This window comes from Mustela erminea, chromosome 17 (genome assembly GCF_009829155.1).
Source record: "Mustela erminea isolate mMusErm1 chromosome 17, mMusErm1.Pri, whole genome shotgun sequence".
Lineage (NCBI taxonomy): Eukaryota > Metazoa > Chordata > Mammalia > Carnivora > Mustelidae > Mustela > Mustela erminea.
Window position 1 is genome coordinate 25,620,162 of NC_045630.1, and position 12,974 is coordinate 25,633,135.

At 50.1% G+C, this 12,974-nt stretch overlaps 1 protein-coding gene across 2 annotated transcripts in view; it reads left to right on the forward strand.

The window, feature by feature from the left end:
* The window catches only part of ASTN1 (astrotactin 1), a 317,340-nt gene that overhangs the window by 140,977 nt on the left and 163,389 nt on the right, over window positions 1–12,974 (forward strand). The window contains exons 3-7 of one of the 2 annotated variants that reach the window (XM_032318415.1): window positions 3,344–3,737; window positions 5,378–5,524; window positions 6,578–6,685; window positions 10,872–11,021; window positions 12,116–12,307. In XM_032318415.1, coding sequence (XP_032174306.1) covers window positions 3,344–3,737; window positions 5,378–5,524; window positions 6,578–6,685; window positions 10,872–11,021; window positions 12,116–12,307 — 991 coding nt within the window. The remainder of the gene's footprint in view (window positions 1–3,343; window positions 3,738–5,377; window positions 5,525–6,577; window positions 6,686–10,871; window positions 11,022–12,115; window positions 12,308–12,974) is intronic. The other variant, XM_032318416.1, reaches the window with a different exon arrangement.

Genomic DNA, 12,974 nt, shown 5'->3' on the forward strand with positions numbered 1-12,974 from the left:
GGTTATAGAAGCGGAGAACCCGTACCGTAGCTCGAATGCCTAAAGAGCTCCTCCTCTTTGCTGTGTCTGTGTTGAGCTTCCTGTGGGGGCTGGAGCTCATTACCAGTAACCGATTAAGAAAGACCCAAGGTTGTTGGGAATCACTGAGTCTAAGCAGGGGAAACGTTTCAATAAAGCGAGGTTATTGCTGCTAAATACACTGGCTTAGCCAATCGAACACTGGAGTTCTAGCTCCCTATAAGTTGCTATTTAAAAATAAATAGATATAGGGACGCCTGGGTGGCTCAGCCAATTAAGCGGCTGCCTTCTGCTCAGATCGTGATCCCAGGGTCCTGGGATCGAGTCCCACATTGCACTCCTTGCTCAGCAGGGAGCCTGCTACTCTGCCTGCCTGCCACGTGCTTCTCCCTCGGCCTGCCACTCCCTCTGCTTATGCTCACACTCTGTCTGATTTAAAAATAAATAAATAAAATATTTTAAAAGTATGAGATCTAAAATATTCCTAATGGAATGTCTAGGGCCACACGGGGTGAAGGGAAGTTTAGAAGTACCTAAGAGAGCAGTGCCACAAGGAGGGGCGGGCTGGAACCCCTTTGCACTACCTGCTTCTGTGGTTTCTCTGGGCCATCGTTTCTTCATCAGAAGAGGAGGAGCCAAACCCTGAGAATTTCAACGGGTCTCACAGCTGAAAGAGAAAACAAATTTCTTTGTGGAAATTTAACTCAATTGGGATCTAATGGCATCCTTCAGGCATGTAATGATGTGTGGTGCACATTGTCTTATTTGAGCAGGGAGACCTTGAAACGCGAGGGTTGTCCTTCCACTGCCAGCCAGTCTTGGGTTTGGACCCTTGGTGGGTGCTGGGCGAGAGGGCCCTTGTTTATGACGGTGCCTCTTTGGACCAACTGTCTGCTAGACGTGCCCTTTGAGAAGCGAGGCTAGATGTGAGTGGGCTCGTCCGCCCTCCCCGCACCCCACCCACTGACGATCTGTGGGACACCCCGCTCATGGGGTGGGGGGGTGTGCAGGGTCACTGCAGCCCCGGTTAGACACGGAAGCTCAGCCACGAGAAGCAAGAAGCGTTGTGTTCCCATTCCGGAATTCCGGAACTACTGTGTATTTGCTCTGTGCTTTTGAACAAGTTACTTAACCTAAACAAGTAGTTGACCCTACCTCTGGGCAGTAAAAGCCTGGAGCATTTAGAACACGTGTCTGATACATATTAACAGCCCCAAACCAGACAGTTGTTTTTGCTGTCTTCCTGCAAAATATGGGAATCAGCCTGCCGCCTACCTCCAATCATAACCCTGTTGTGATCCTCTGAGGGGGCCTTGTGGGGAAGCACAGAGGGGCTCCCCGAACCCCTCTGTGTGTGCGGAAGGATGGTGTTTCAGCCATTCCTTGGAGACTGATGTTTATACTGCTCTTAGAGCTCTTTAGGGAATAAAATTACCTCTCGATTTCACTAGCCTAATTCAATGTCTGACAACTTCTCTCACTCGGGAAGTTATTCTTTCTGTGTGGCTTAATTGCCTATTGTTGCAATTTCAATTTGGGGTGAAGGAAAGGATGGCGGGTCTGACTCGGAGATAAAGGGATTGCAGAGAAACAAGTGGGTTGGACTCAAGCACGGGCTCTCGGCATGTGGGTGCGGGGCTCAGGCTCGGGGGCTCGGCTGCGACACTGGGGCAGGGGTCTGCAGGGGTGCCTGGAGGGGCAGTGGGTTGCAGGGAGGTGACAGTCGGCCGTGACCTGGAATACTTGTCCCCGCTCTCCCACCCACACTGCAACTGGGGCAGCTTCATACTTACGGTCTCTGTCTACTTGCATGAGAGGTTTCACCAGCAGAAACAGTCTCACAGATAAAGGAAAAATCTGAAATACCTGGAGGCCAGTGTAAGTCCCTGAAAATCCGCCTGACATGATCTGTCACTTGGCAACTGACTTTGTTGCTTCTTGTCTCAGCTGCTCTGTGCCTGTCTGAAAGCAACAACGTGTGTGTGTGTGTGTGTGTGTGTGTGTGTGTGTGTGTGTGTGTATGCGCGTGTGCAGGTACACACACGCGCACACACTGCTTCTCTCATGGTGCTGGTGAGGGAGGGATGGTAAATGGGAAAATTTATTGGGAGAGGAACTTTATAAATTCAAGATGTAATTCTCACAAGACCAGAGAAAGCTCCTGTTCATGAGTTTGAGGGGATAATCTTGACCCAGCCTTGTTGGGGGGGGGACCCCTGGGAATTCATAGGAGGTTTTTATCTCTAGCCTGGGGAATGGGGTGGCAATGACTGAAGCCCAAGTCGAGAGCAGATCTATTTGGCACAGCCCCACCTAATGAAACAGATTTGGAGGAAAAGTGACCAAAATAAAGGGAGTGAATACAGACCACGCACTGGAAGGTTTATGCTCTTGGTGCACTGGGGAGCAACAGGTGTGCAGAGCCCCCCCAACCAAGTACCCCTAGATGTCAAAGTGACATGCTCAGTGTCACCAAGCATGGCATCCTGGCCTCTGTTAGACCACCAAGTGGAGTCCTGGTGTTTAAGGAGTGGTCTCAGGGGATGCCCTGGGAGGAGGAGTAGGTTCAGAAGGAAACTCTCTGCCAGCCTGACTCCAGGACATGGGTCTCAATCCCTCACTCAAGCATGAATGGGAGATCGATCACCCAGGACTGTGCAAGTGGGAATAAGCTGTTCCCTAAAGCCATAGTGATCTAAACAGTCATGTTCAGATGTCGAGGGCCCACTGCACACTTGCCTGTAAACCCCTAACGGACATTAGGTCTCTTTGGATTGGTGATGGTCTTCCCATACTCCTATGGTGACATTTAAGTCCAGGGTGAGGCCATCCCTGATTCCATGGGACACAGTCTGTTAGGCGCTGTGCACCATTCCCTAACGTAGTCCTTACCACCGCCTCCCCAGGCTAAGTGGCACCTTCTCAATTATACAGAGACAGACGTTGAGGTTTCAAATTGGGGGGACTCACTGATCATTGACGTAACCCTTTTCCCCTTTTTCTACAACTTAAACCACACACACACACACACACACACACACACACACACACCCCTCTCTTTCACATTGTTTGCTAAGGCACGAAGCAACCCTGGATCACTTAAGTGAGTCACTGTCCACCCCAGTTCCATCTTTCCTCCATTTTCCTTCAACATCCGTCACCATGGACTGGCCCTTTGCTGCTGAGTGATGCTTGGTCTAAGTGCATCCCGTACTGGGGTGAATGGGTTAATGAGTGAGTGATGGATGGTGGTCGGGGGAGGGGCAATGCCTCTTGGTGGGACGAACTCACCCATCTTCCCACGGCTACTGTCCTTTCTCCCCAGGGTGGCATGATTGCTCTGCTGCTGTCCATCTTGTGCCTGGTGATGATCTTGTACACTCGCCGGCGTTGGTGCAAGCGCCGCCGGGTGCCTCAGCCCCAGAAGAGTGCCAGCGCCGAGGCGGCCAATGAGATTCACTACATCCCCTCTGTGCTGATCGGCGGGCATGGACGGGAGAGTCTGCGCAATGCCCGCGTGCAGGGCCACAACTCCAGTGGCACCCTGAGCATCCGGGAGACCCCCATCCTGGACGGCTATGAGTACGACATCACGGACCTGCGCCACCACCTGCAGAGGGAGTGTATGAACGGAGGGGAGGACTTTGCCAGCCAGGTCACCCGCACCCTGGACTCCCTGCAGGGCTGCAACGAGAAGGCGGGGATGGACCTCACTCCAGGTGGGCAAGTCGCTCCTCCTCTTGGGGAACTAGGGAGAGAGGACGGAACCAGCTTCTCTACCCTGGGGGCCAGTTGTCCTGCATGATGCCATGCACCTGTGCCCTTTCCCAGGTGGGCCAGAAGGGTACACGCTTTCCTGAGCTGTGTTCCAATGTGGGAAGTCAGAAGAACCAGTATACACTGAATCCCTCTCCTCTTCCCCTTTGCACTGGAAGCAGAGATGCCTTTATATCCAATGGAAGAGGGGGTCAGATAGAGCCTTTTCCATAGATAATAGAGCAGGCCCCAGGGAAATAAGAAGCTAGCGAGAGAGATCTTGTGTGTAGGGCATTTTTGCAAGTCACATGTTTGCTTAGGTGATTTATTTATCCACTGGCGTGGAAGGGGCAGAGGTGCTGGTCTTTTCTATGACTCTGAAGACCTTGGTCTGGGCTGGGAGTGGCTAGTTGGGTTGTCTAGCCCATGCCTCTGTGGTCCTCACAAGGGTTGTACTTCTTCAGAGATGAGGAATGCAGTCAGGCTGCCCGAGCCTACATGCCTTGTGTTTCTATAGAGATGCTTGGTGGAAAAGACTTGGACCCGATCGGGCTGAGCCAAACGGGGTCAACAAAATGCAGAGAGGGAATCACTGTACTTTTCTTCTACAGTGGCCCTCCTGTCTCTTTCTCTGAAATTTCCATAAATAAACAACTCCTCATAAAGAAAACCCCAAGACAGTGATCCCTCAAAAACTGCTCCATTATCTTTAAAGAAGACATTTTTCATACGGAATATTGCTGAAGATATATAGACTTTCCGTGGGGCTTGAAAAGAGGGAAAGCACATCACGGCAGTCTCCATTATGGGGCACTTGGGCGGTCCCATCGGTTGAACATCTGAGTCTCAGTTTCAACTCAGGTCATGATTTCATGGGTCATAAGATCAAGCCCCATATCTGGCTTCATGCTCAGCAGGGAGTCTGCTTGAAGATTCTTTCCCTCTGCCCCTTCCAAACAACTCAAGTAAATAGATAAATCTTAAAAAAAAAAAAAAAAGATGTCTCCATTCTGCTTTGTAACTAGGAGAGATCCTAAATGAATAGCCACTTCTTAATGAGACTTAAAGTCTGGGAAGTCCTTGAGGATAAGAGACCTGTGGTCAATGCCTATATTCCCCATGGCACCTGGTGTGGTGCAAAGCCCATGTGATGCTCATGGGGTTCCAAACTCTAAGGAATTCGGGGAGCAGCCAGTACTGCAAATACAAATAGTAGTGGTGTCAGACTGCAGGGAACGGTGTGAACTGGAATGGAAGAGGAGAGGGCGTTTTCTGCTTGAATGCATTCAAATTCAGCTTCTTTTTAAAACTCTTTGCCACCCCAGAGAAAGGAATCCGTTGTCTGTCTCTTGCCAGCGGGGCCACATGCGGTGACCCAAATCAATTCAGAATCAGTGAACTTGGGTTTTCAGTTGTCATCTCTCTCCTTCTCTCCTCCCTCAGTTTTGCAGCCCTGCAGAAATCAGAGGTGTGTTTACTCTCTGCCAATCTCTCACTTTAAAGTTTCCTTATTTCAGTTCTGTGAAACTCAGGCAGCTTTCCATGCTCCACTTTCTTCTAGCCTTTTCTCTGAAAGCATTTGCCTTGACTTCTCCTTCTGCAGGAAGCGACAATGCCAAGCTGTCGCTGATGAACAAGTACAAGGATAACATCATTGCCACCAGCCCCGTGGACTCCAACCACCAGCAAGCCACTCTGCTCTCGCACACCTCCAGCAGCCAGCGAAAGCGCATCAACAACAAGGCGAGAGGTATCTGCCTCTGATGGCTGGGCTTGCGGGTGGCGGATTTCTTAACATCGGTAGAGGCAGGACCACTCATAGGTTGGACCCCCAACTCTCAGGCATGGCTATAGGGTGTGTGTTTGGGCCCAGTCTTTCTGGAAGCCTGTTGGGTGTTACTTAGCTAAAAAAACTTCAATGCACAAACCTTCTAACCAAGTAATTTCATAAACAAGGCATTTATCCTTAGGAAATAATTGGACGAGTGCGCAGAGCTGTGTGTAAAAGGCTGTTCATCACAACATTGTTTAAAAGAGCGAAAAATTGGAAATAGCTTAAGTGTCCATCAATAGGGAATCGGTTAACTACCTGCACATCTGTCTGTTGTCCGGCTGCTTCTCATGCGGTCATTTAGGATGATAAGATAGATCCATATTTGTTCATATGGAAAGTTGCGCACCCATTTATTAAATGGGGAAAAAAAAAAACCCAAGACTATAAAATGGAAGGTACAGCAAAATGCCATTTGTAAGGGGAGATTAAAAAGCCTTTATCTACTTCTATTTCAGAAAAAGACAGAGAGCATATACGTCAAGTGTGAACGGAGTTTTTCTCTGATTGACAGGCTTTAGAGGACATCGGGGTTGTTCCCTGTGCACGTTTCTGTGCATTCTCTTTATTATTTTTTCCCTCTTTTCTCCACTGAATGTATATTAATTCTAGGACCAGAGAAAAGCAAAAATATAACATCCGAACTTTGGAGAAGGGAGGTTTCCCTTCCATTCCTTCCCACCCACCATCCTCGAAGGTCCTCTCGGGCAGTGCTGCTGGGAGGGGCCCATCTCGGGGTGGGGGTGAGCCCGGGCTGCTGCAGGTGGGTGCCGGTGACCACTGGCTTGAGAAGGTCCACTTCTTCAATCAGTCTGTGTATCCGAAAGCTCCAGGGTCCGTGCCTCCTCCTCCCAAACAGCCGGTCAACCTGCTCTTGTCTTTATCGACTTTTCTCCTGAACTTGCCCAGTGATTTGGTGTCACGAAGGAAACACTGAAGATGTCGACTGTGCTGTGCTTCTTTTCATTACAGCTGGTTCTGCCTTCCTGAGCCCTGAAGGGGATTCTGGCACTGAGACAGAAAACGACCCCCAGCTGACCTTCTACACCGACCCCTCGCGGAGCCGGAGGCGCAGCCGAGGTGGGAAGGTTGGAGGGGCACAGCGGGTGGCGGGGCTCCGGGCAGGGGAGCCGAGGAGTTGCAGAGGGGCTGGGTCGGGCTGGGGGCTGTGTGGACCGAAGCCAGTTTCTGCAGGAAGCATCCCTTGGACCACAGCTGGTGTTTCCTCCTAAGGAAGAAAGAAGAGCCTAGAGTGGAAAATTTCTGAGAATCATCTCTCCCAGATAATGGCACTCTCAAACAAGTTTTCAAGTTGTTTGAAAGGCTATTTCTTGGTCAGAAGACTCTCAATTCCTTCTGGAAGCCTCAGGAGTCATATTTTGCTGTTTAGACACAGGAAATAAAGTTGATAAAGTGTGTTGTATGTGAAAATGTGGACGGTATATGTCCCCTTGCTTACCCGGCCACACGGACCATGGGATTGGGGAGGCAGCGGTTGGGGGGCAGGGTCGCCGAGGAATGATCTGTGATCCATCTGTAACGGTATTTGGCCTTTCGTCCCCTCCCCGGTGGAATCACAGGACCCCCAAGCCTCCGAGTGCCCTCCTTTCTCCCGGCAGGGTCCCGGGGAGCTCACACACTCTTCTCAGCCCTGCTAGTGCCATCCTTCCACACAGATGCTCAGTGGGCCCCTGCTCCTGTGTCACGCGTGGCTGTGACAATGAGGTGCCACTGCCCGTGGCCTTGCTGGGAGCGCTGTTGTCACTGAGGGAAGTCTGGGTTCAACAGGCTTCTCTGTTTACTTGCTGTGTGATATCGGAGGAGAACAGCAGCTTCTCTGAGTCTGATTCCTCATATACAAAGCGTGTTAACAATACCTCACACACTGGGCTCTGACCAGCATTAAATTATATTAAAATGGGCTCTTTGGGTGACTGGCAGAACTCTGTGCAGCCATCATTGTCATCGCTCCCAGATCTCTCTGCAGTGCGGCTTCAGGCTTGTGCGACACTCCATCTTAAGGAATTTCAGACAGGGACCCACTGAGATAGAGTGGAGGATGTTTGAGTGGCCTCCCCTTGTGTTATACCCAATGGCATTTTCCCCAGCCCATCATCAACCAATGCCCCACACCCCACCCAAAGACATTTACATTTTGGCTCTCTCCTACCTCTACTCGGGTTCCTTCCACACTGAGGACATTCTTCCCAGAGACTGGGAGCATCCCTTTTAATGCCTCAGTTGCAGCTTCTCTAAGCTTTGCTTCTGTCAGGACAAAAGTCCTTCCCACCATTTTCCTCCAGAGATCAGTGGGGCTCTGGGCAGCCTAACGTCTGATGCCCCAGTATCCCTGAGGGGAGAATGTGGATCCTTGATTCTCTTGAGCTATTAATATACAGCAGAGGGTGAACCTTGGCCCATCCGACCCTGAACAGGGCATGTTCTGCTTCAATAAAATCCTGTTTAAGAAGAGCCGTAGTAATGAATTAGAATGAGTTTCTTTGCAGCATCAAACTGTTTCTTTAAAATACCAAGCTCTCCTAGTCCATCAACTGTTTATTGCTATCAAGTAGACTGTAAGCTTCTTAGGGATGGGCATATCTAATTTACTTTTCCAAAGTGCCCAGCGAAGGATTTTGCCTATAATAGATGCTTGTAAGTGTTTGTTGAATTGAACTGAATACATCAATCAGGCCGGCAAATTTTATAACTCACCTGCCATAGGTCAGGCTTTGTGATGGGAGGTAGAAACATGGAAACACGGCACGGTGATAAGCCCTAATTTAATATTATAAATAAAGTAAAATGAGTACTCAGAGGACAGAACAGGTCATTCGACCTGGCAGCAATAGGAGACAAAGAAGGAGAGAATAATTAGACCTGGGTTATATACAGCATGTAGAATTTATTGAAAAAGCAGAATCTAGGGTAAGGACAACCTAGTAAGGAAAACGGCATCTAGAAAGCCTGGAAGGCACAAAAGAACATGGCATTTTTAAGCACGTGAAAGAGTTCTGTATGGCAAGGGTAAGAACACAGGCCACAGGGTAGTGGGGACGGGGCTGGATACCGGGCCAGATCCCCCAGGATCGCACCTGGGCCATGAGTTTGCACTTGGTTCTGTAGGTCTCAGGGAACCACTGGACGTTTGAAAGCCAGGCAGAGATGCTGAGGATGGTTCGATGGTACAGAAGGACCAGGGAGGCGAGAAGATGAGTAGCAAGTCACTGCAATCACGTGAGAGCAGCGGCAAGTGCCCGTAAACAGTGACAACGCTGTGTGATAAAAGCTTTAACAGCAGGGTGCTCCCAGGGCTAGAGGAGCAGCAGGGGATGAGTGAGAGTCTGCTCTCAAAGGTTTCAGGGAAGTGTTTACAAGGAGATGCTGTTGGAGCAGGGACTTGAAGAGTAGGTGTATACCAGGCTGACAAGGTGACAAAATGGCATTCTGCGGAGGAGGAAATGATATGTGCAAAGTCACAGAGACATAAACGATAATGGTCTAGTGAGAGAGTGGGAAAGGGTTTACTAGAATGAAGCGTACGGTGCAGGTTTGCAGTTCGCTTAGGAAATAAGGCCTGACGAGCAGGAGACAGCATGCGCCTTGACCGGAGGACTTGGACCTAACCCTTCAGTTGGCGCCCCTGGAGGCTTCTCAAGAGCATCTCACTGGTCCACTCAGCTTTGCAAAGGGCGCCTCTGGGGAGGCAAGGGTGGGGAGGTTGAGGCAGGGAGACTGGGCACACGACTGTTGCTGCTGTCCAGGTGTGCGATGCTGGGCTTGGGTCAGGATGGAGAGAATGAAGGCAAGGGAGACTTTGGACCCAAGATGGAAACATATTTAACGGTATCGGAGGAGGGGGAGGGCGTGGCTTATAGAGCCAGGGGCGGGGTCAGACAAGGTGGAGTCTTCCGACTGGAGAAACCAAGTAGCTCAGGGCGCATTCTGCGGGTGGTGGAAATCAGAGGAAGAGGGAGGAAAAGACTCCCAAAGACTCCCCCGGGCCCAGAGATTGAGCAGTGCCTCGTCTGGGGGATGGTGCTCCAGCCGGACCTCTGCCTCTGTCCCGGCTCCTTAGCAGTGGCTTTTCCCTGGACGTGCCCTGTCGCCTCTCTGACAGTCTCTCTGTGGGAGCTGCCTCATCAGACCATGATCCTCGTTAAATGACATGAGCCACGTAAAGCCCGCACACTGGCGCCTGATGCAGAATTATGCTTTGTAAATTTTTACTGTCATTTTGAGGTTGATCTCTGTGAGACTTATTTTCCTTACCTGTGAAGTGGGTAGTTACTGTCTGGACTCCTAGATTTATTCTAAGGAAGCAAATAATAAAAATAAAAAAAGGTATGCAAAGCAATTTACCTGCTGTCTGACATAATAGATGCCTTTTATTTCTATCTGTCATAAATGCCAACACAGACCAGACCATTAGAAAATGACAAAGGACACATTCTATTGGCCACTTGCCTTGCTTTCTTACTTTCCCACATCTGTTCTGCCTCCGAGTGAAACATTCCTCTTATTACTACCATTTTATCCTTTGCACAAAAACCAAAAACAAAGACACACCAAGAAAACCTTCCTTCCTATTCCTGTCCGCAACCGCCTGCAAGTGCCTTCTCAGCATCCTTCTTTGCTCACTAGGCTGCCATTTATAATGTCACCCCAGTCACCACAGGACTGGGGGGACCCTTCAGGCACGACAACATCCTCTACACAGACAGAGCAGACTTTCCTCATTCCTGGTCCTCGAGAGGGAGATTGACCTGTAGGACAGAGTTTTGGGAAGTTACTCAAGAGGCAGTTGGGGAAGTAGTTTGAGCCCTGGGAGGAAGGAGCTGGTTTGTGAGAGCGCCCTCTATGGGAAGCCGTGAGAAGTGCAGAGACTTCTAGAACGGGGTGGAAGCATCCTTACCACCCTTGGGCAAGAGGTTGGAGCTCAGTCAGGTGGGTAGCAGGGAAGAATGCCCTCCTCTATGATTTCTTTGTAAACCTGTCCCAGGAAAAGCGTGGAGAACTTGCACACAGCTGATCGTTGTTGACCCCGAGGACCATTAGCATGCTAAATCCCTCTGAGTAGAGCTGACAACACGGTGTTGTTCCATGAGGATGAAGCTCATTGGGGTTGTGAGCTGAAACATTCTTTGCCTGGACTAGGTTTGCCCACTGCCTCCCCTGTTGGCTGGGCTGGGAAGCAGAAGGCCAGACTGGCCCCTCACTGCCAAGATTCTTACCACTGTGTGTCTTGCTTGTATCTTGCTTCCAGTGGGCTCTCCCAGAAGTCCTGTGAATAAGACCACCTTGACGCTGATTAGCATCACCAGCTGTGTGATCGGCCTCGTGTGCTCCTCTCACGTCAGCTGCCCCCTCGTTGTCAAAATCACCCTGCATGTCCCCGAACACCTGATCGCCGATGGTAAGCTCGCTTCCGAGGATGTGGCTTCCTCCCCAAAGGGGAAGTTTTCATCTTGGGCCAGGAAGATAGAGAAGCCAGGCATCACTGTTACTTATTACTGTAAGTGAGGGAAAAACAAACCCAGATAAGTAAGGCTTAGGACACATAAGTAAGGCTTTGGATGGTCCACAGACAAAATCAGAAAGCAGGTTCAAAACAAAACAAAACAAAACAACAACAACACAAAAGTGAACAGATTACCTCCTCTTCTCTATGCCCATTCCAATTTCTCATTTCTGTTTGCTTTCAAATAAGCCCCTGTCTAGGTAGAGAATTACAAAGCATGCTGGATACAGGCAGATAGACACCGAGAGATTTCTCTGGCTTTTGGGAAGGGAGAAGCTAACTGGGAACTTGGAAGGGGTTAAGAACCAGCCACACTTTGGTTTGGTATGCCCGGGTGAGAAATTCCTAATTGCAGTAACTTGCTAAAAGCCTGGAACTCTGAAGCAATAATTTCCTTTCATCGAGGGGGACCCCAGTAGAATGAGGGAGTTGTTCGGGTTCCAGAGGCCCTGATTTCTTGAAGCCCAGAGAACCTAATTGACTTGTTAAAGTCTCTTCTCTCGCCGATAGAAGGCTGGAAACAGGTGGGGACTGTCCGCGTCATTAGAGGGCCTGCTATTTGATGGCAAGTGGAGGCCCGGCGGCAGGTCCCCGCTCCTTGGGTGAATGCCAGTGCCTGTGGCTGGGTCTGGGTCTGATGGAGTCATGCTGTGGCCATCACAGAGTGGCTCTGCCCGATAATTCCCGGGGCCCACCCTGAAAGAGATGGGATCCAGCAAGGCCAGGAGGAGGTCCAAGTGGTTGCCGAGCCTCCAACTGCTGATCCCTCGCTCCGGGGTCATGACAGGCCAGGGCTGGTAGGCGTAATGACCTCGGGATTGGGCCGTTCTGTGGAGTGTCCCTGTCCCTTACTCTGTCTTGAGGGACGCTGGCCCGCACGTGCGCACGCATGCGCACATGTGCTGTGTGTGTGTGTGCTGTCTTGTGGTGTGTGTGTGTGTGTGTTGTCGTGTGCATGTCCAGGCATTCCTCTTCTCTCTCTCCCGCAGGGAGCCGGTTCATCCTGTTGGAGGGGAGCCAGCTGGATGCCAGTGACTGGCTGAACCCAGCTCAAGTGGTTCTCTTCTCTCAGCAGAACTCCAGTGGGCCCTGGGCCATGGACCTCTGTGCCCGGCGGCTCCTGGACCCCTGTGAACACCAATGCGACCCCGAAACTGGTAGGCAGGAGCACCGGGCAGCGGGTAACTGTCAGAGTTTGTGCCTCTTGCAATCACCCCCATGGAAACCCCGACCATCTTCTCCCAATGTCTCCATTGCCTTCGGGGGCCTAGGCCGTGCAAGCTGCCAGTGTGCGGGGGCTCCTGAGCCCATTGGCTTAGAATGTGGCGTGTTCAGGCAGAAAGCCTTGGAAGTACCCTATTTGTAGCCCCCATTCTGCATCCCAGATAGGCCAGTCTAGGACGACCTCCACCATCCATGTGGCATCCTGCCAGCGGATGTCAGCCGCTGGGGCTAGACCTTTTAATGCATGTTTATTGTAGAAAATTTGGAAAATTTAAGAAAGCTTATAGAAGAAAATGATAATCATCTATAATTCTCTCTCCTGGAGAAATCGCTTTAAAATCATAACGTCCTCCCTTCCGATCTTTAATCTGTGCATGAGTTTGAGAGACTTACAAGCATGCTACGTCCAGTAGCTCTTTCTTGAGTTTTTCACTTCACATTCTATCGTGAAAATTTTCCAGAACCATTAAATATTCCTCAATAACATAATTTTAATGGCTATTAGGTATTCCATTGTATGGCCATACCATAGCTCATTTAAATAGTTCCCTATTCGTTGACATTTAGGATGCTTTAAATTTTTAATTTTTACAAATACTACCAAAATGAATATCTTCCCACATA